Source organism: Oncorhynchus gorbuscha, linkage group LG12 (assembly GCF_021184085.1).
Source record: "Oncorhynchus gorbuscha isolate QuinsamMale2020 ecotype Even-year linkage group LG12, OgorEven_v1.0, whole genome shotgun sequence".
NCBI classification, from domain to species: Eukaryota; Metazoa; Chordata; class Actinopteri; order Salmoniformes; family Salmonidae; genus Oncorhynchus; species Oncorhynchus gorbuscha.
Window position 1 is genome coordinate 24,381,032 of NC_060184.1, and position 22,603 is coordinate 24,403,634.

General features: G+C 41.2%; 1 protein-coding gene and 1 pseudogene across 5 annotated transcripts; one reads left to right on the top strand and one right to left on the bottom strand.

Moving 5' to 3' along the window:
• Positions 1-1,558: 1,558 nt before the first annotated feature.
• On the bottom strand, positions 1,559-17,994 carry LOC123990744 (tetratricopeptide repeat protein 13-like). Of its 5 annotated transcripts, none has more exons than XM_046291567.1 (23): positions 17,810-17,994; positions 17,027-17,121; positions 16,803-16,878; positions 16,649-16,719; positions 16,342-16,407; positions 15,986-16,078; positions 15,519-15,635; positions 15,314-15,424; positions 15,119-15,201; positions 14,831-14,972; positions 10,331-10,505; positions 10,049-10,205; positions 9,730-9,860; positions 9,316-9,448; positions 9,054-9,146; positions 8,827-8,910; positions 8,668-8,737; positions 8,302-8,411; positions 6,563-6,698; positions 3,926-4,005; positions 3,677-3,755; positions 3,488-3,567; positions 1,559-3,399 (listed from the first exon to the last, which is right to left on the bottom strand). In XM_046291567.1, the coding sequence occupies exons 1-23, from the start codon at positions 17,988-17,990 to the stop codon at positions 3,285-3,287; spliced, it is 2,478 nt and encodes an 825-aa protein (XP_046147523.1). In that variant the 5' UTR covers positions 17,991-17,994; the 3' UTR covers positions 1,559-3,284. The 5 variants fall into 5 exon arrangements, 3 of the variants coding, with proteins under 3 accessions (XP_046147523.1, XP_046147521.1, XP_046147520.1); XM_046291565.1 differs by having other exon boundaries at positions 8,302-8,408; positions 8,668-8,752; XM_046291564.1 differs by having other exon boundaries at positions 8,668-8,752.
• LOC123990348 lies at positions 17,835-21,876 on the top strand (annotated as a pseudogene).
• Positions 21,877-22,603: the final 727 nt, after the last annotated feature.

The window sequence follows — 22,603 nt, forward strand, 5'->3', positions numbered from 1 at the left end:
TTGACGAGAGAGCAACTGGGGATGCAGCACGAAGGAATCCCTCAGCAGATGCCATAATGGAAGTCAAATCCTATTTGGAGGATCTGTAGATCCTCTGAGCTGGTGGAAGAACAAGGCAGTCTTGTTTAGGCCTCAGCTCAGGCATCCCCATCTGGCGTTGTGTAGACTTTAGTTTTTCAGCACCTAAGGGGCTCCTGTGGAAGTATTCCACAGCTACTTTCACTTTGTCCACAGTGGCTTCATCACCTTCAGAGCATCTCTTACAATCAGGTTGATTGTGTGGGCAAGACATGGATGATGGGTCCATTTGAACATTTTCATGGCTTTGGTTATGTTAGCTGCATTGTCGCTAACACAACAGACCACTTTTCCATCTACTTGCCATTCTCAGGCCACTCTCAACAGTTCCTCTGCCAAGTTCTCTAAGGTGTGTCCGTCACTGAACTCAAAGCAGTCCAGAAGACAGCATGACATCGAAAGTTCTTCAATGAAGTGACATGTAATCAACATGTAAGAAGTGGTTACTCTTGATGTCCAGCTGTCAGTGGTAAGGCAAACTGCAGTAGCTTTTTGGACTCTTTCCCACACTGAAGCCTGTGTGCTCTCGTACAGTTGTGGAATAAGTGATTTTGAAAGTGTTTTCCTGCTTGGAATTGTGTACATTGGACTTAAGACTATTGCTATAATTTCTAAAACCTCGGTCCTCCACAATCGAAAATGGCTGGTAATTATTTTAGCCAAGATAGCTACAGAAATATCAGTAGCATACTGTAAACGCTGCTTCTTTATTGCCAGTTTGCTCAGCCCTCCCTCGCGCATCGTTGGTTCATTGGTTGAGACTGCGTGTCTGATTGACAGGAACAACAGGAGAGGCTGTTAGTCTGAGCAGACAGTCAGAACGAATGTGCGTGCGCTTGAGCATTTAGGCATATATTTATATTATTTTTTGTTCTTTGAATTAATTATATTCATTTTAATCTTTTGCTTATTCATAAATATTTTTTTTGCATATCTTTTATAAATAGTTAGGCTCTCCTGATATGTGAACCGGCTCTTAGAGCCGACTCGTTCGAGAACGACCCATCACTACTGCATAGGTTATATGTGACAGTAGCTAGCGCCACAAGATAGTTACAGAAATATCAGTAGTATACTGTAACCGCTGCTTCTTTCTTCCCATAGTATACAAGCCTGTTAAGCCATAAATAAGAGTATCCCCTGCCTCAGTGATATCTTCAGCCATCTCTGGGAACTGTCAGCCTCCTCCAGCAAAACAGAAACAGTAGTGTTAGCTGCAACTGTACTGTTAGCAAGCAAACCATATCCTATTTGGCTTATCAGAAACATCACATGATTTGGCTAAAGTCTTGGTGGTTTACAGTATTGAGGAGCACTTGTGCGACATCTGCTGACCTGAATGAAAGTACAAGCAAGGTGTGTTTGAAAGGGGTAGCAAGAAAGCTCATGAATTAATGTCTTAGTGGGTGATCTGGTATAACTTTAGATAACCCTCACAGTATCACTCCTGGTTGAATTGAAATAACAAGAAACAAACAACTCATTTGTCAACCAATTGTATTGACCATTGAACATCCCAATTCCCTAAAATCTCCACAGATTTCTTTCCTTCAAGTTTAAACTTCAAGCTGGGACATATGCTTAAAAATCCACCTTAGCGCTTCAATAAACAGCCAATTCACCCAGTGCAAAAAAAGATTAAAACAAATCTCCCAGCCATTCAGCACTAACATTGATTTGGAAACATTATGATAAAACAGTTCTGCCCAAAAATGTAAAAGTTAAGCAGAGAACTGAAAATTGTTGGTTATTTCTTTTGATCCTCTGGAGCTCATTACGTAAGGACTCAGGCAGGCAATGCATAATTTATTCTGTCATTCACAAACTTCTTCATGATTGGTGGGCCCCTTGCGGGACATTAAGCTAACGTAGGCTAATGCAATTAGCATGAGGTTGAAAGTAACAAGAACATAGACATTCTGATAGTCAGAAAGCTTAAATTCTTGTTAATCTAACTGCACTGTCCAATTTACAGTAGATATTACAGGGAAAGAATACCATGTTATTGTTTGAGAGTGCAGTTTTGAACATGAAAAGTTATTAATAAACCAATTAGGCACATTTTGGCAGTCTTGATACAAAAATTAACAGAAATGCAATGGTTCATTGGATCAATCTAAAACTTTGCACATACACTGTCATCTAGGGGCTAAAATCTACATTGCAGCTGGGCTGGAATAATACATGATGGCCTTTCTCTTGCATTTCAAATAATACAAAGAAAAAAAAACATTTTTTGTATTATATTTTACCAGATCTATTGTGTTATATTCTCCTACATTCATTTCACATTTTCAAAAACGTCAAAGTTTTTCCTTTCAAAAGGTACCAATAATATGCATATCCTTGCTTCAGGGCCTGAGGTACAGGCAGTTAGATTTGGGTATGTCATTTCAGGCGAAAATTGGGAAAAAAAGGGTCCGATCCTGAAGAGGTTTAATTTTAAGGGTAAGTGGGGAACATACAAACTGAACACCAAAGCTTGTCCTCACATGAAGATGTTCTTCAGAGCAGTTGAACAAACTCCCCTTAATGTATCCCTGAACATTTGTTCAAATGTGTGTGGGTAAGACCATTATATACCATTATTAATTATTTAAAAACATTTTAAGGAACAAATGAACAGAGAACAGCAACAAGACAGAAACAGATGTCTCAAAATAAGACCAGAGGACTATTGTTGTGTGCTTTCCCCAAAACAAGTTTGACCTAACCTAAAACCAACCCTGCCTCATGCCCTTTATTGGTCAAGTTAAAATAAATTACTGAAAAAGGCAATGCCAAAGAGTGACATTCTCCACAATCGCACCATCGACAAGACTAAATAAAAAGATTGCTTGAGTTTTCTAAAATTTTCAAGTATCCCAAGTGGAATAGAATAGCCCTGAAGGAAAGTTTATATCTTAGAATCTCCTCCCCCACTTTCTCTGCTTATAGACAGAGTTTTTAAAAAGAAATAGTTTGAATTTTAGAGCCAATCACAATCGAGATTACCTCCCATTCAAATCAATTATGCTTCTTAGCTTTTACATACTAGACCCTACTAGAGTTTTGCTGGTATTGCATACATATCTGAACAACATGGAGTTCCCATAAATCATGTTTAGACAGACGTTGTGCTTTGGGGGTTGAGCTTGCCCGGAGAGACTATGAGCAGAGAGAGTGGACAGGGAAAGTGGCCCTTGTTCTCATCAGGAGAAGTGGTGTTAGGACTTCTTTGGACAGTGTGATGTTGAGTCCGTGTTGAGGACCTCTATCATGGTTCTAGTCGTCTGGAACGTTTCTGCTACCGATGGAAGACTCTGGTACCACAATGGTAGGCTGAGGTAAAAAACAAGGTTATCAACACAATAATTGGCCAACTTATGATGTGGTTAAAGTTGATAAGTGGGCACACCGAGCTACTCACCTCTTTAAATTCATCCAGTTTTTAGCTGTTTTACTAAAGCTGTCAGGACTGTGTGTTGTCATGGCTTCAAAATCAACCAACTGAAAAAAAACAAGAAAAATACTTAAACCAGGCACATTGATACCACCACTGGGAAATGTAACGTATTAGAATGAAGTAGTGTAAAGTAAAGCAAAATGCCACTATTACCTTCCCTTTGGGGATTCTGCCTATCACCTCCTTTCCACTGGCCATCAGTGCTCCCATGACAACAGAGTAAGCCACAACACTGAAAAGGGAAATAGAGACAACAACAACAACAAACAAATTGGGGGGGAAATGGGACTGATTTCATAACTAAAAACCGCTTCACAAAATTAAAATCACCATTCTAGAGAAGCACATGCCTTAACATGTATTGATGGTTATAGCAGAAAATATAATTTGGACAAAACTTACCTAGACCCTCTGGAGAGGGGCATAAGGTTACAGAAGTAGTAAACCAGGGAGAGGATTAAATTACACACTGCATCTGCATCCTAAAAGATAGAAACAAAAACACCACAATTCATGCTACAGGGTCCACTTAGAGGTAATATCATCAATGATGATGTGGCCAGTGACACATTGCTTCTTGACAGTCCAATATCTTGAAGGCTTGACCGCTGACCTCCAAACCTTTTGGGACTTTATCAAGAAAAAAATAAAACTCAGCAAAAAAATAAACATCCTCTCACTGTCAACTGTGTTTATATTCAGCAAACTTAGCATGTGTAAATATTTCTATGTACATAATATTCAACTGAGACAAACTGAACAGGGGGGGGGGGGGTAAAATCAAAAGTAACAGTCAGTATCTGGTGTGGCAACCAGCTGCATTAAGTACCGTAGTGCATCTCCTCCTCATGAACCAGATTTGCCAGTTCTTGAAGCGAGATGTTACCCCATTCTTCCACCAAGGCATCTGCAAGGCCCTAGCCCTCACCCTCCGATCCAGGTCCCAGACGTGCTCAATGGGATTGAGATGCGGGCTCTTCGCTGGTTATGGCAGAACACTGATATTCCTGTCTTGCAGGAAATCGCGCACAGAACGGCTGGTGGCATTGTCATACCAGAGGGTCATGTCAGGATTAGTCTGCAGGAAGGGTACCACATGAGGGAGGACTTATTTTAACGTTGAGATTGTCTGCAATGACAACAAGCTCAGTCCGATGATGCTGTGACACACCGCCCCAGACCATGACAGACCCTCCACCTCCAAATTGATCGGTAGAATAGTCAAGAGTACAGGCCTCGGTTTAACGCTCAGTCCTTCGCACTGAACGCGAATCCGACCATCACTCCTGGTGAGACAAAACCGCGGCTCGTCAGTGAAGAGCACTTTTTACCAGTCCTGTCTGGTCCAGCAATGGTGGGTTTGTGCCCATAGGCAACGTTATTGCTGGTGATGTAAGGCAGGTCCTCACCAGACAAGAGGCCTACAAGCCCTCAGTCCAGCCTCTCTCAGCCTATTGCGGACAGTATGAGCACTGATGGAGGGATTGTGCATTCCTGGTGTAACTCGGGCAGTTGTTGTTGCCATCCTGTACCTGTCCCGCAGGTGTGATGTTCGGATGTACCGATCCTGTGCAGGTGTTGTTACACGTGGTCTGCCACTGCGAGGACGATCAGCTGTTCATCCGGTCTTCCTGTAGCGCTGTCTTAGGCGTGTCACAGTACGGACATTGCAATTTATTGTGCTGGCCACATCTGCAGTCCTCATGCCTCCTTGCAAACAGTCAGTTTTTTACAAGGCTATCCTACCGATCCTTGACTTCGGTGATGTCATTTACAAAATAGCCTCCAACACTCTACTCAGCAAATTGGATGCAGTCTATCACAGTGCCATCCGTTTTGTCACCAAAGCCCCATATACTACCCACCATTGCGACCTATATGCACTCGTTGGCTGGCCCTCGCTTCATATTCGTCACCAAACCCACTGGCTCCAGGTCATCTATAAGTCTTTACTAGGTAAAGCCCCACCTTATCTCAGCTCACTGGTCACCATAGCAGCACCCACCCGTAGCACGCGCTCCAGCAGGTATGTCAGTGGTCACCCCCAAAGCCAATTCTTATCGGCCACCTTTCCTTCCAGTTCTCTGCTGCCAATAACTGGAAGGAACTGTAAAAAAAACTTACTGAAGTTGGAGACTCACATCTCCCTCACTAGCTTTAAGCACCAGCTGTCAGAGCAGCTCACAGATTACTGCACCTATACATAGCCTAACTACCTCATCCCCATACTGTTATCTATTTTTCCTCCTTTGCACCCCAGTATCTCTACTTGTACACTCATCTTCTGCATATCTATCACTCCAGTGTTTAATTGCTATACAATTATTTTGCCACTATGGCCTATTTATTGCCTTACATCCGTTATCCTACCTCATTTTCACACACTGCATATAAACTTTTTCAACTGTATGTTTGTTTATACCACGTGTAACTCTGTGTTGTTGTTTGTGTTGCACTGCTTTGCTTTATCTTTGCCAGGTCGCAGTTGTAAATGAGAACTTGTTCTCAACTAGCCTACCTGGTTAAATAAAAGTGAGAAAAAAAATGCCTAAGGCACATTCACGCAAATGAGCAGGGATCCTGGGCATCTTTCTTTTGGTGTTTTTCCAGAGTCAGTAGAAAGGTCATTAATTGTTTATGGTTCGTTTAACAAGCATGGGAAAACAGTGTTTAAACCCTTTACAATGAAGATCTGTGAAGTTATTTGGATTTTTACGAATTATCTTTGAAAGACAGGGTCCTGAAAAAGGAACGTTTTTTTGTGGTTGCTGAGTTTATATATGTTTGAGTGGATTTTCCCTTTAACAGGTTAGGTAGCCTCATATGAAACAAACTGCTCCACATTTTCAATGGTAGAGAATAAATCTATCAACACGACAATAGAAAAACATGTGTGTTACATCAGATAGGAAAGCAACAGTATGGATCAGATTGTTGAGATGGCATTTAAAAATCGCATAACTGGAAGCAAACACGGACAGTCATAGAAAATAAAACAGAGGGAATAGTGAAGAAGAGAGGGGAAGAGAGAGAGTATACCCCAAGTTCAGTGGACAGCATTAGAGCCTTGCCTTTGGCAGTCAGGTCTTTGTAGATGGACTCAATCTCAGACTGGTACTGCTGAGTGCGCTCCTCTGTGGTCTGGGTCTCCACTGAGAACAGCATGTTCCCCACTCTAAGGTAACACAAATACACAGCGTCTGAACAAACACCTTGGTCTCTATGGACATCAACTGTACATACATCAACATTCATCGGACAGATAAGGCACACTTTGGTGAAAGCTGTAGGGTTAGAGGTAGAATAACAAGCTGAATCATATTTCAAGCTTTGTATTTCATGTCCGAACTGAATGACAAAGAATTCAATAGGTTCAAATAGGGTATTGGCTGTTTCAATACTGATCAAAAATATAAATCGCATCAGGAAAAAATGTCAGTCCCATGTTTCATGAGCTGAAATAAAAAAATCCTGAAATTTTCCATCCAACAAAAAGCTTATTTCTCTCAAATTTTGTGCACAAATGTCACATCCGTTAGTGAGCATTTATCCTTTGCTAAAATAATCCATCCACATAACAGGTGTGGCAAATCAAAAAGTGGATTAAATGGCATGATCATTACACAGGTGCACCTTGCGCTGGGGACAATAAAAGGCCACTCTAAAATGTGAAGTTGTCACACAACACACAGATGTCTCAAGTTAAGGGAGCGTGTAATTGGCATGCTGACTGCATGAATGTCTACCAGAGCTGTTGCCAGGTAATGTAATGTTCATTTCTCTACCATAAGCCGCCTCCAATGTCATTTTAGATAATTAGGCAGTACGTCCAACCGGCCTCACAACCGCATAGCACGTGTAACCACTCCAGCCCAGGACCTCCACATGTGGCTTCTTCACCTTCGAGATCGTCTGAGGCCAGCCACCCAGACAGCTGATGAAACTGTGGGTTTGCTGATGTCAACAATGTGAACAGAGTGCCCCATGGGGGCGGTGGGGTTATGGTATGGCCAGGCATAAGCTACGGACAATGAGCACAATTGCATTTTAGCGATGGCAATTTGAATGCACAGAAATACTGTGACGAGGTCCTGAGGCCCATTGTCGTGCCATTCATCAGCTGCCATCACCTCATGTTTCAACATAATAATGCACAGCCCCATGTCGCAAGTATCTGTACACAATTCCTGGAAGTTGAAAATATCCCAGTTCTTCCATGGTCCACATACTTACTAGACATGTCACGCATTGAGCATGTTTGGGATACTCTGGATCGACGTGCACGATAGCGTGTTCTGGTTCCCGACAATATCCAGAAACTTCACACAGCCATTGAAGAGTAGTGAGAAAACATTCCACAGGCCACAATCAACTTCATGCAAAGGAAATGTAGCTCTGCATGAGCCAAATGGTGGTCTCACCAGATACTGACTGGTTTTCTGATCTATGCCCCTACCTTTTCTTTAACGGTATCTGTGACCAACAGATGCATATCTGTATTCCCAGTCATGTGAAATCCATAGAGGTTCCCTAACAGAAACCCCTGAGCGCTGAATTCGAATGAACAAAAATATACAATGCATTGAAGTACTTAACTGCTTTCAACTGAGCTGAGTTGACATAAACTGTGATGTTTATCCACGTTAAATTATGTTCAGTGATGAGAAAATGTGTCTCAAATTTCTGTACGATTGGAAAAGCTTAGGCAAACCACTGATGGAAACTATAATGTCAAGAGAGGAGTTCGTTATTAATTTATTAGAACAAAATAAACTGACCTGTCTCCTGTTATGGTGATCGTGAAACCATCATATTCTTTCCCGGGATCTTTTAGACTAGGCACCTTGGAGTTCACTGTGAAGCCATCCCTTGTTTTACTGTTAAACTGCTTCAGGATAAAAATGAAAAGACAGTTGTGAATCTCATGCCAAGTTGATATCTCAATTTGGATGTTTTTGCAATAGACCTTTTAGCACATTATATCGTATCTAGCACACCCCACTTAGTCATTCCTAGGACCTATATGTCCATTAATATATCAGGCCTCAGAGCTATGCCCCCCGGGTCCAGAATCTGAAAACACTATATCATACTATTTCGAAGAGTCAATATTTTCTTATCTGGGCATTGTTCCTTATTACTACCTTCATTATGGGGAGAAGGTCTTCCACCTTGTCCACATTTTCCAGTGCTAGTCTGACTTCCAGTAGGCCTCTTGGGTTGTATGCCCTGAGGACAATGCATAAGTAAGCCAATATATTTCTCCAATAGAAAGCCATCTGTATTTTCTGTAAAAGACCCACCCATGGTAAACCAATATTCGATCTTTGATGAAGTTGAGTATTTTCTCAAAATACGCCAAATATCTTATGTTGATGATCTGTCCTCTGTGAGGCAAAAAACAGGAAAACCACATTATCAAAAGGGATATCTAAAAATACAACTTGACTCACAGAGTTGACAGTTTGTTATCTGTTAGTCTCTGTGTAAATCTATCTTTGAGATGATATGTCGTTTTCCTTTAGGTTACCTGATGAGGTTGATATGGTTATTGAACCCTCGGCTGAGACTTCTGGCAGGCATCTGGTCCAGCCAAAGAACAGGCTGGTCTGGATCAGCGATCCTTCACAGGGACAGAACAACAAAATGACTTGACATGAAACATGTATCAAACCTCAGACTGACAATAAAGAAACTGCAGACAGGGTGTTGATCGATACTGCAGATGTGCATTGTTGTAATAGCATTATTGTATAGTAACTTTCTCAAACAGTCTCACACCCAAACCTCACCTCCTCCATTTGACAGCTATATCGAACATGTCTCTCCACTGCATCTGCCTGGTTTTGCCATTGACTCGCACCTTTGAGTTGCTCCAGGTGCGCTGCATAGCCTGCATGACCTCTAGGGTCGCCAGACCCATAGCTTTTGAAGTGAAACACAGAACATGTTACATTTCAGAACTTTGAAATATACTGTTATGGAGCTACCGGACTTAAGACATAGGATGGGGTCAGAGATGATGTATTCCAGAAAGAAAAAACAAAAACTTTCATACCAGCATGCATAGGGTTTTTTAACAAGTTCAGGGCTGATACTAGTACATTAAAGTTATAGAGTTACTTAATCTGATTTCAGCCGAGAAGGTACACAAGAGGACAACAGATTTTAGTATGAATTCTAATGTGTCTAGGTGACTCACCCACCTCTGTGTATTCTGTGATTTGGAAGAAATCCTGGTGTATTGTATTGCATAAGTGCACCAAGGTGATCAGCTGTGCAAATGAGCTTCTGAACTTCAGTGTTGTAGCTTTCAAAGTTCTGAGGTAGAACATCCCTACAATGACAAGGCATGAAACAAGATCAGTTACAAATGGGTTGAATAGCACAAACACTCAGTAGGTCCATGTCAACTACAGTAACTGAGCCTACTCTATAACTTATCAGTTAGCCTATACCGCAATGCTGGCAGAATATATAGAACTGTGTTCAGTCAGAAGCAGGTTTATATCCCTTAGAACTCACTTAATATGAGGCTGCAGTCCTGGCTGCTCCTCATAGTCTTCTATTAGAAAAGGGAGGTTTTTTGCCCAGTGGTTTTTGAAGTTTCCTGGAAGATCCTGATCAACATTGTATTCTGCCACAGGTATGTCAAGATGTGAGTGCAAGTAGCGAGAGTATTCTGTGTGTGGGGGGGGGGCATGAGAGATTCAAACCATCAATCTCCAGAGGCAAGAAACGATCAAAGATAAAACATTCAGCTTCAGGTTGAAATGTTAGCTGAGAGGTCATGAATGCTGCACTCACCTCTGAGGTATTTCACTTTGAGATACTCCGAGCTTGCTTTCTGGCCCAGCAGAGGGTCGTTCAACATGACTTTCGTCTGAGCCTTGATGCCTTCATAGAACTGCCCCATAGCCACGTGGCTCAGACCCTTCATGTACTGACATACCTCGTTGTAGGGCTCCAGCTGTAGACATCTCTGCAAAACACAATTCAACATGAAAGTGTTGCACATCAAGTCCAATGACGCACATAGGTGTAATAACAAAAAAAGGGAGGGAACCTCAAATTCACACATACACACTGATTAATCATGACCCCACCAAACCACATTCTCCACAGGTAGTGTGGGAAGCATGTGGCACGGTCCTGTTAGCTGATGTGTTTTATTTAACTAGGCAAGTCAGTGAAGAACAAATTCTTATTTACAATGATGGTCTACCCCGGCCAAACCCGGACCAATTGTGCGCCGCCATATGGGACTCCCAGTCACGGCCGGATGTAATACAGCCTGGATTCGAATCAGATACTGCAGTGACGCCTCATCACACACACACTTGAAGTGGAAAGTGGACATGCACTTGGGTTGGAGTCATTAAAACTCATTTTTCAAACACTCCACAAATTTCTTGTTAACAAACTAGTTTTGGCAAGTCGGTTATGACATCTACTTTGTGCATGACACAAGTCATTTTTTAATTGTTTACAGATTATTTCACTTATAATTCACTGTATGCACACATGACTGTAAGTCGCTTTGGATAAAAGCATCTGCTAAATGGCATAATTATTATTAATTAATTACTGTATCACAATTCCAGTGGGTCAGCAGTAATTTGACCATGAAGGCCTGATTCACACAGTTTCCTCTGAACAATTGATGTTGAGATGTGTGTACTTGAACTCTGTGAGGCATTTATTTGGACTGCAATTTCTGAGTCTGGTAACTATAATGAACTTATCCTCTGCAGCAGAGGTAACTCTGGGTCTTCCTGTGGCAGTCCTCATGAGAGCCAGTTTCATCATAGCGCTTGATGGTTTTTGCGATTGCACTTGAAGAAACATTCAAAGGTCTTGAAATGTTCCGTATTGGCTGACCTTCATGTCTTAGAACCAGCAGCATACCACTGCTGGCTTGCTTCTGAAGCTAAGCAGGGTTGTCCTGGTCAGTTCCTGGATGGGAGACCAGATGCTGCTGGAAGTGGTGTTGGAGGGCCAGTAGGAGGCACTCTTTCCTCTGGTCTAAACAAATATCCCAATGCCCCAGGGCAGTGATTGGGGACACTGCCCTGTGTAGGGTGCCGTCTTTCGGATGGGACGTTAAACGGGTGTCCTGACTCTCTGAGGTCATTAAAGAGCCCATGGCACTTATCGTAAGAGTAGGGGTATTAACCCTGGTGTCCTGGCTAAATTCCTAATCTGGCCCTCAAACCATCACGGTCACCTAATAATCCCCAGTTTACAATTGGCTCATTCATCCCCCTCCTCTCCCCTGTAACTATTCCCCAGGTCATTGCTGCAAATGAGAACGTGTTCTCAGTCAACTTACCTGGTAAAATAACTGATAAATAAATTAACCTCTCTAGGGTATGTGGAACACTAGCGTCCCACCTGGCCAACATCCAGTGAGATTGCATAGCGCCAAATACAGAAATACTCAAAAAATAATATACAAAATACAAAAAAATCTTTAAACTTGGGTAAAATATGAACTTCTTGTGAATCCAACCACGGTGTCAGATTTAAAAAATGCTTTACGGCAAAAGCATACTTTAAGATTATTTGAGAACATAGCCCAGCAGACAAATCATTACAAACAGTAACCAGCTAAATAGAAGTTACACAAGTCAGAAATAGAGATAAAATTAATCCCTTACCTTTGATGATCTTCATATATTCATTTACTCAATAAATGTTCCTTTTGTTCGATAAAGTCTCTTTATATCCAAAAACCTCTGGTTTTGTTTGCTCGTTTTCTTCAGTAATCCACAGGCTCAAAAGCAGTCAAAAAAGGCAGACAAAAAAATCCAAATTGTATCCGCAAAGTTCATACAAACATGTCAAACGATCTTTATATTCAAACCTCAGGTTGCTTTTAGCCTAAATGATATATAATATTTCAACCGGACAATAACGTTGTCAATATAAAATGTAAACAAGAAAGGCACTCTCTCGGGACTGCGCATGAAAAAGCTCTGTGACACAGTAGGGTCCACTCATTCAGACTGGTCTCACTCTCTCATTTATCAGAATTACAAGCCTGAAACAATTTCTAAAGACTGTTGACATCTAATGGAAGGCATAGGAACTGCAATTTGAGTCCTAAGTCAATGGATACTGTAATGGCATTGAATAGAAGTTATGGCATTGAATAGTAATGGCATTGAATCCAATCAGGAAGTAGTTTTTCTCAGGTTTTCACCTGCCAAATCAGTTCTGTTATACTCACAGACACTATTTGAACAGTTTTGGAAACTTTAGAGTGTTTTCTATCCAATATAGATGTCATATCTCCTGGGCCCGAGTAGCAAGCCATTTAATTTGGGCATGCTTTTCATCCAAAATTACGAATGCTGCCCCCTACCCTAGAGAAGTTAAAGTAATGATGGACTGTCGTTTCCTTTGCTTATTAGAATTCTTGCCATAATATGGACGCTCTTTTACCAAATAGGGCTTCTGTATACCACCCCTACCTTGTCACAACACAACTGATTGACTCAAATGCATTAAGAAGGAAAGAATTTCCACAAATTAATTTTTAAGAAGGCACAACTGTTAATTGAAATGCATTCCAGGTGACTATCTCATGAAGCTGGTTGAGAGAATGCCAAGAGTGTGCAAAGCTGTCATCAAGGCAAAGGGTGGCTACTTTGAAGAATCTAAAATATATTTTAATTAGTTTAACACTTTTTTGGTTACTACATGTTTCCATGTGTTATTTCATAGTTTTGATGTTTTCACTATTATTCTACAAATGTAGAAAATAGTAAAAATAAAGAAAAACCTGTGAATGAGTTGGTGTTCTAAATTTGACCGGTAGTGTATACATTTTTGTCATTTAACAGACACTCTTATCCAGAGCAACTTACAGGAGCAATTAGAGTTAATAATAATATTAATTTGGTGGTTGCCTATATTGGTGTTTTTTGCATATCCCAACTCCCCAAGACACCCTCGGAGAGTGGGGTCACGGCATGGTCAGCCATTATAAAAAGGTGAATTAAGGTTAAGTACCTTGCTCAAGGGCATATCGGCAGATTTCAGTAACTGGCCCAACACTCCTATCCGCTAGGCTAACTGCCATCCTGGTAGTAGCTGTCAAAGTAAGGCCACATCAATGCATGTGGCCTACGGAGTCACCACAGAGGGGCCTCCGATGGGACAGTAGGCAAATAGGCCATCATGGAGACAGAGGATATGGAAGGTGATGACAGTCAGAGTGTGGCCTACATAACACACATTCCTGTCCTGCTAAGCATCCAAAATGTTACGAGTACTTTTGGGTGTCACGAAAATGTAAGGAGTAAAAAGTACAATATTCTCTTTAGGAATGTAGTGGAGTAAAAGTAAAAGTTGAGAAAAATATAAAGTACAGACACCCCAAAAAACTACTTAAGTAGTACTTTCAAGTATTTTTACATAAGTGCTTTACACCATTGTACATGACAACTAGTAGTGTGTTTTGAGTTTTCACTTCGGGTGGTGAATTATCCCCAAAATAAATTAGCCTATGATATTAGTACACATAAAGATGTAGGCAAGTTCATCTATATTGAACCACAAAATGCAGAATATTGTGGAGCCCTATTTTAACAGTAAAATATAACAATGCCTAATTGTCAACCCACAATTCATGACAATTACTGGATTAGGTTGCACATCAAAATATCTTGAATCATGCCTTCCTGCTTGGACATGTTAGATGAAACAATTTAGTTATTGAATAGCCTATCATCTCAGTAGTCTATTACACCGTCTAAAGCACTGTGAATGACTTTATAAGGTGATTCATAATTTGTTCTATTGTGTGATGCCACAGGACAAAATTGGTGCTACCAAGTCAACTGAAAGAGTTAGGGGCACCAGTGCCACCAGAGGAAAATGCTCATCTGGAGCCCTGTCAAGAGATGTGATTTTTAATCAGCTGCTGAGTAATGTGTTCTGCTGCCAATTGGGCTGTTGGAAAGAGAATCATGTTATAGGATGTTATGCAGAAAAATATGTTGGTAGGACAAGGCTATGTTTGTGCACATGGAAGTCAGTGATTTATGTTTACTATAGGTTGATGAGGCAATAAAAATGTGATGTAACTAAAATATGACTAAAATGGCCCACTGTCTTTGTCCTTTTGACAATAACTAGACTAAATAATTATTCAAATTACAATAATGTGACTAAAACTTTGATATTTTGGTCAAAATGACTAAGACTAAACTACATAAAAACTATTTTTAGTTATCACTTGTAATGTGTGGTCGACTGATTGTGTCAGGAGAAAGAAGCTGTGTGTTACACAGCCATTACCTTGAAGTTGCCGATGGCCTCCTGGAGGCTACCGTGGTGGTATAGCATCATGCCTCTCAGCTGCAGAGACTGGATGTGGTTCTGGTTGAGCATCAGGGCTTTCTGGAAGCTCTCCATGGCTGCCTCAAAGTCCCCCAGCTCCCTACAGACACACAAAAGGGATCAATCACTGCACTAGCCCATGAGTGCAAAGGCCCTGAGTTTTTCCTGACTAGGAAGAACTCAGGGCCCGAACATTGAGGCACATTGGTTGAAACCAAAGCAAGTCATAGAGCATCCCCACTGTACCTGTAGGCCTGTCCGAGACTTTTGTACGCATCTATGAAGTCAGATTTTAATTTCAGGGCCTCCTTGAATGTTTCAATGGCTTCCTGGATCGGAGACAAAACTGTATCGTAAACGTGAAGGGATATAACCAAAAACTGGTTATACTGGCAGTACTCAAAGTTAAGCAACTATAGTTTTCTACAAAACTGTCTATACCTTGAGCATTCCTCTGTGGAAGAAGGTTAGACCTCTGTATAGCATGGCAATGGGCTGGTTTTTCTTCAGATCCAAAGACTGTTGAAAATCCTCCATAGCTGCCACATAATCCTATTTAGAGAAAACAAAAGCCTATAAAACCCACTGTGTGAACTGAACTCTATATCAACACTCATCAGAAACTTGAATACATTGCCAGTCTGACCTCGGAAATGAAGAGCAGAGTTCCTCTGTGTCTGTAGAGGCGGGCGGAGGGCTGGAGCTGGATGGCTTTGGAGAGATCACTCAGAGCCTCACTGATCCTTCCAAGAGGAGAAAGAATCTGCAAGCACATTATACAAGTAGAACTTGAAAGTCAGAGGCTAATATACTTTCCCATCATTTTACTTGTGTGGGGGGGTTCAATGTTCTAGTAACTAGGCTATGTTAAGGCATACTGTTAATAGAACAGTGGTTTCCTCCTGTGGAAGAGTTATTTTAATGCCTGTTTGAGTGAATACCACCACTCTCACTCATTTGTAACAATTTTGCATGTGGTGACATAGAAACCTGCTCCATTCAAAGAGAAATACAATTCAAGCATGATAGTGAACCCCCCAAAAAGCCAATACCCTAACACAAGGTCTAACACAACAGAGGGTTAACCCATAACAGGCTTAGCATTATCCTCACCTCTGCTCGCTGTTCGTACACCTCAGGACGGTTGGGCTCCAGAGTGATAACTCGGCTTAACTCGAACAGCGCCAAGTCTGCATTCTTGATGTCCTTCCATAGAAGAAAAGAGACAGTGTCACCTCCATTGGACACACTAGGACAAAAAAGCACCACTCTCAGCCTTTATCAATCACATCCACTGATACGCACACATGCTAACTGCTGAGTAGGGTCCCCAGGGGAGGCACTCTCATAACCAAAAGGCTGCACAAATTAGATTTTTATGTGTCACAATGAAAATATTGGCTAACTGAATAAAACTTCTGGTATCAATATTCTGTGAACTCCAGTATCATGCGAATGTGATCACTTACCTGCAGACTCTTTTTCCCGTATGCTATCCCTCTCCCGTAGATGGCGCTGACCACCTCTGGATCCCCCTACACCAGAGCACAACAAACACTGATAAGAAATGTGCCCTTTATTGCAAATGCAAACCACACAACATATTCAAAGCAAGGAGAAAGATAAAAGGTAATGTAAATTAAGTCTGTGTCTCTCTACTATTCATGTATATGACTAAATAAAATAATATGCATTAATCAAACTCCCAAGTAAGCCAGCCCAAGACATATCTACAGATGTGTGTTGAAATTCATGCATCGATGAATGTTAACCAACCTGTAGTAACAAGGAGAAGTGTTTAATGGCCTCATCGTAGAGTCCATTGCCAATAAGAACATATCCTATAGCTGCAATGAAAAGAAAATGAGAGTCAAGCAAAAGGGCATTGATAGCAGAAACTCTTAGCCAAACTCTTACAGGATTAACTTACCAAGCTCCTCATTTGTGTTGTGGTTGTCCACTGCAAACGGGAATCTTTTCTGCTCTATGAACAATTTGGCTTGGCTCTGATTGAAAGAAGATCATTGTAGTTAGGTACACATTCAGTCTCCACTGTGAAAACAAAAGGGTCATATTCCACTACAATGATGAGTCAGTCAAACAAAAATGCCAAGGCAAAAGCATTGAGATCTTAGTGAATTCTGTGCATTTCACCAGGATTTTCTCTGCGTTGAGAGAGAAGACAGACTCGCATGGCGGGTTGCTTCCTTCCTCACAGTCTGGGCTGTCCAACTGTAGAATGGAGGACTCTGTGGGGAAATATACAGCATCAGACACAACACAGCAACCCGACTGCTGCCAACTTGGTCATTATGGGGATAGAGAAGGATCAAACATTTGCAGGCTTCTTACCTGATCTACAATGAAGGGACTGGTCACATCAAATACTCATATTTTATTGTTGATTGATTCATAAAAGCCTTAATCACAAGCTTTGTGATTATTCAGTGGGAAAGTCATTCATATTTCATTCATTATCCCAAATCTTTTGATTCAGTCAGAGTTGCAATGTAATTAGATTTTATTTGAATACATTGATTACACATTCCAATATAGAACCTGTGCAAGCAAGACAACCGCGTGCTTTGAGTTGCGCTCTGGGTTACGTTCACGCGCAGGAAAGACGCGCAGCATGTACTAGCTGACATTGTGTAAAAAATGTATTTAGGTGAGGACATCATAACACCGTATTATTAGGGGAACTGAGGACCTTGTCGACGTATTGTTAGTACTATTAAATCTTGAAGTATCAGTTGAGGAGCCTCTGATTCTACCCTGACCTTTACCATCAAACCCTAACCTCTACGAGAGAGCGGGTAATATCCCTCGCTTGCTAGCTCGTACAGTAGCCAACCTCCTGTCAACGGGTGCGGAAAAAGAGTTTTTGCTAGCTAGCTACATTTACACAGTAAGTTACGAGGACGTGGCAAAACTTACCGCAATCACTTGCGTATTCCTCCCACTCTGACGGGGAGCTGCAACCATGTTTATGAAGTTCGCTACTAAAGAAAGCAAGTGTAGAGAAGTGTTCAGTGGAAAATATAGCACGGGATAAATACAGAAATGAGAGGCATACCACAACAACACCCCGGCAAGCAGGTGCCATGTTGTGTTTCATGTGAGATGAGGAGCGCGGGAGCATTGGTAATGTAGTTCCCGGGTACCTACGCCCCCTTTTGACCCAAACCGCTAGCCAAACTGCAAACGACTACATTTCCCGACCAATCATGCAGAAATCCAGGAAGTCAGATTCCTCAAGCTGGTTGTTTATCGATGCCAAGTTGCCAACATAAAACAGAATGGCAAATGGGTTCTTTAGATGTTTTGAATGCATTAAGGACGCGCACGAGCTTCGCAAAGGTTACAGTAATGGGATCTTGAAGATAATAATATGTGTGAGTTAACTAGCTGGCCCATATCAATTTCCTGGTTTAGATATTACCTAACTGATGATGCTAGGCTAGCTAGAAATGAAGGGAGCTGTCACTGCCAGCGGTGTAGTTAGCTGGGGTTTTGTTTTTTTTCTATTCAAGTTATTAGCTGACATTTCTGGTAAGAGGTTGGGTCTCTAACCTTATAACAGATTAAACAGTAAACTGTCTAACTAGTTTAGCCATAGAAGCTAGAGAAATGCTTGGTGTGGAGTGCCTGTTTTATCTCTTTCATGCACAGAACAAAATCCCACTAATTTACCATGCCTGCATTTTTATAACAGCCATTTCGTATATCTGAAAGGGGTACGGAGTAAAAAACGTGGAAAATAAAGCCACCAAAAGACATCGACATGATTCCTGGAAATACCATGTAACCAAAATACAGGTGTCGGGTCTGTGTGAATGGTTCTCTGCTTTTTGCAGGTAAATTCATTAACACTTCCATTGTTTAACACCTCCCAAATTTGAACTGCAAACAGCCCCCATGGTTTAACAACACCCCTCCCAATTTGCCAGGTACCCACTGATATGTAAAAGGATTATACCTGTAAATCAGGGACTGTTCGAATAGGGGTCATATAAACATGGCCTTATATTTTTTTACAGGTAACATACCACATCTTCTGTCTGAAATGGGTAAATGTCTCTACTTCTTTCAGGAATCCTTCCAAAGGCCTGTGGACAAGTACATTGAATCTGATCAGTCATTATTCTGATTGGTGCCATTTTATGCTAAACTCAAGCCTTCACACACATTCTGTTCAGCATTACATTGAATGTATGTACAGTAAGACACTCAAATAAAGATTCACCAGAGTCAGATTACAGTGCATGCTTTCAAAAATGGATGAGACTTGATGCACGTTGCGTTGAATTTTCATTTTCTCTGCTGAGAGACACAAGACGTGATGGTACCATGATGGTATGTCTTATCGATGGTTTCCTCTATAGATTCACTAGAAGCTGTGTGTGTTTTGCCTGCTGTGTGAGTCCTACCTGAGGTGGTCACAAATGCAGGGATTTGAACAGAACAATGACCCTGCAGACATCATTAGATACACCAACGAATGGGAATGTTTGGGATGGCAGCTCTTGGTGTATTGCTCATGGAAAAAGCACATTATTACTATAACAACTCATGCACTCATCAACAAACATGCATATGACAATGTTAATATCAATGTTATAACAATGTTTCCAAGTCTGGTTGAAGTGACAAATTCTGCTTTCTTTTCACAATGATTCCATACAAATGACAGTCTTCTGCTGGTTGGTACTGATTTCATGTTCATTTGTCTACAGAATTGGGTGCGTTCTCTTTCGGAGTGCTGTCCTTCCTTTAACTGGTTTAGATGCTGCTTGGCTAGGACTTTGAACTGAGCTTAATGCTGAAAGCCATACTGCTGTCCAGCTATGGCAACATTCTGCTCATCCCTATAGTCATATGGGAGCATGACTATTCCCCGCTCTGTTTCAGCCTCATCAAACTGTTTGTGCTCACGCCCAACTCTCAGGCTATCAGAGGTACATTAGCCAACTCCTCCCTCAGTGTATCAATTCTCCCATTAGAGTCACTCACATTTAGCGCCATCTCTGTTCCTGTTAATTCAGCGAATGAATTGGATTGAAAAGTTCTCATAACTCATTATTGATACTAGTAAATAACCTACTTCACACATCGAGCCCCATATCTATCTACTTTTCACATCAGTCATGTTTTATTCAAATAGAAACCATCAGCTCACAGGGTAATGATTAGGAGCAGGAGCATTGATGCGCACCAGCAGATGGCAGCTCTTACTCCTAGCTTGAAAATCCATGTTCGAAAATGAATTATGTTATTCTCTAGTTACTAAATAGTTATAAATGGTCCCAAATTTGTCCAAAACGAATACATTCATTCACTAAAACTGCATTACCATTATGCTTTATGTTTTTTTTTCACCCAACAATCAGGCCCCCAAAGCAAGCACTAGTCTCTGTGTGGCCCCTGTGGTTTTTCATAATACACAGGGTAATGGACCTTGTCGTGCTGCTGGTCCAGTTTTTGCATTTCTGCCTGCGGCTATGGAACCCTGACCTCTTCGACAGTTGTGCTACCTTGTTCTGGACCTGCGGTTCCCACCCTTCCCCCCTCTCTCACTCCCCCTCTCGCTCTCTCTACTGCACATACTGTCTCAACCTCTAAATGCTCGGCTATGGAAAGCCAACTGACATTTACTCATGAGGTGCTGATCTGTTGCACCCTCTATAACCGCCATGATTATTATTTGACCCTGTTGGTCATCTATGAATGTTTGAACATCTTGAAGAACGATCTGGCTTTAATGGCCATGTACTATATTCTCCACCCGGCACAGCCAGAAGAGGACTGGCCACCCCTCAGAGCCTTGTTCCTCTCAAGGTTTTTTCCTAGGTTCCTGCCTTTCTAGGGAGTTTTTCCTAGCCACTGTGTTTCTACATCTGCATTGTTTGCTCTTTGGGTTTTACGCTGGGTTTCTGTTTAAGCACGCTGTGACAACTGCTGATGTAAAAAGGGCTTTATGAATACATTTTATTGATATTGGATTTCTGTAGAATTCATAGTTTATTGTACTGATGGCAGTATTTCTCAATTCTACAGCAAGTAGGAGATTAACATGATGTGAAGTTGTTCAAAACAAGTACTTTTCCTGCATATTGTCATGTTTGTGTTCTGATCATTTCCTCTCTTCTCCAGTCATTCTATACTGCAGCAGAAGGCTCTCCCCGCTGGCTGTGTGTGTGGGTCTGCTATTGGAGACGTGCATAGCCCAGGCATTTCAGACACTTCCATGGAGCATACCGGACATCCTGCCGTTCCAGTGACCTGTTTCAGGCCGGTCCTAAAGAACACACTGTTACAATGGCGCCTATTATACCCGGGACCAGAGAGCGGTGAGGGGAACTATCAGTGCTGTGTGGAGTGTGCCTAGTCATATAGTCAAACACTGACAAAAACCTCTCTGTTGGTATTGGAGTTAATAAGGATACTGGGCATTCCTGAGGCTATTTGTGAAATACCTACCACCTTAGAAGGGACATATTGAACATATTCTTTAATCTGTGCGATGCCAAAACCCACAGGCTGTGTATAAGCAACAAATATTTTGATATGGAACAGATGAGAGAGACAGCAATCAAACGTATTGCCTTGAATGCCTTATTTCATTGAAGTTGTACAGTAAAAGAGAGCAATACTCTCTTGGTGATGCAGCCTATATGATTAAGTATAGGAGCTGTGGAATAATAAGCATTTGACACACATGTTCACAGAGGGTGGCTTTACAGTGCCTTCAGAAAGTATTCACACCCCTTGACTTTTTCCACATTTTCTTGTGTTACAGCCTGAATTTAAAATGGATTAAATTAAGATATTTTTGTCACTGACCTACACATAATACCTCATAATGTCAAAGTGGAATTCATCAAAAATGAAAATCTGAATATATAGAGTTAGTAAGTATTCAACCACTTTGTTATGGCAAGCCTAAATAAGTTCAGGACTCTGTGTTCAATAATAGTGTTAAACATGATTTTTGAATGACTACCTCATCTCTGTACCCCACACATACAATTATCTATAAGGTCCCTCAGTCGAGCAGAGAATTTCAAGCACAGATTCAACCACAAAGACCAGGGAGGTTTTCCAAAATAAAGGCACCTATTGGTAGATGGGTACAATTTTTAAAAAGCACACATTGAATATCTCTTTGAGCATGGTGAAGTTATTAATTACACTTTTGATAGTGTATCAATACACCCAGTCACTACAAGTGTCCTTCCTAACTCAGTTACCGGAGAGAAAAAAAGGCTCAGGGATTTCACCATGAATCCAATTGTGACTTTAAAATTGTTACAGGGTTTAATGGCTGTGATATTAGAAAGCTGAGGATGGATCAACAAAATTGTAGCCACTCCACAATACTAACTTAATTGACAGAGTGAAAAGAAGGAAGCCCGAACAGAATACAAATATTCCAAGACATGCATCCTGTTTGCAACAAGGCATTAAAGTAATACTGCAAAAAATGTGGCAAAGCAATTCACTTTTTGTCCTGAATAAAAAGTGTTATGTTTGGGACAAATCCAATACAACACATTACAGTGTATCACTCTCCATATTTTCAAGCATAGTGGTGGCTGCATCAGATTATGGGTATGCTTGTAATTGTTAAGGATTGGGGAGTTTTTCAGTATAAAAAATAAATATAATGGAGCTAAGCACAGGCACATCCTAGAGGAAAACCTGGTTCTGTCTGCGTTCCACCAGACACTG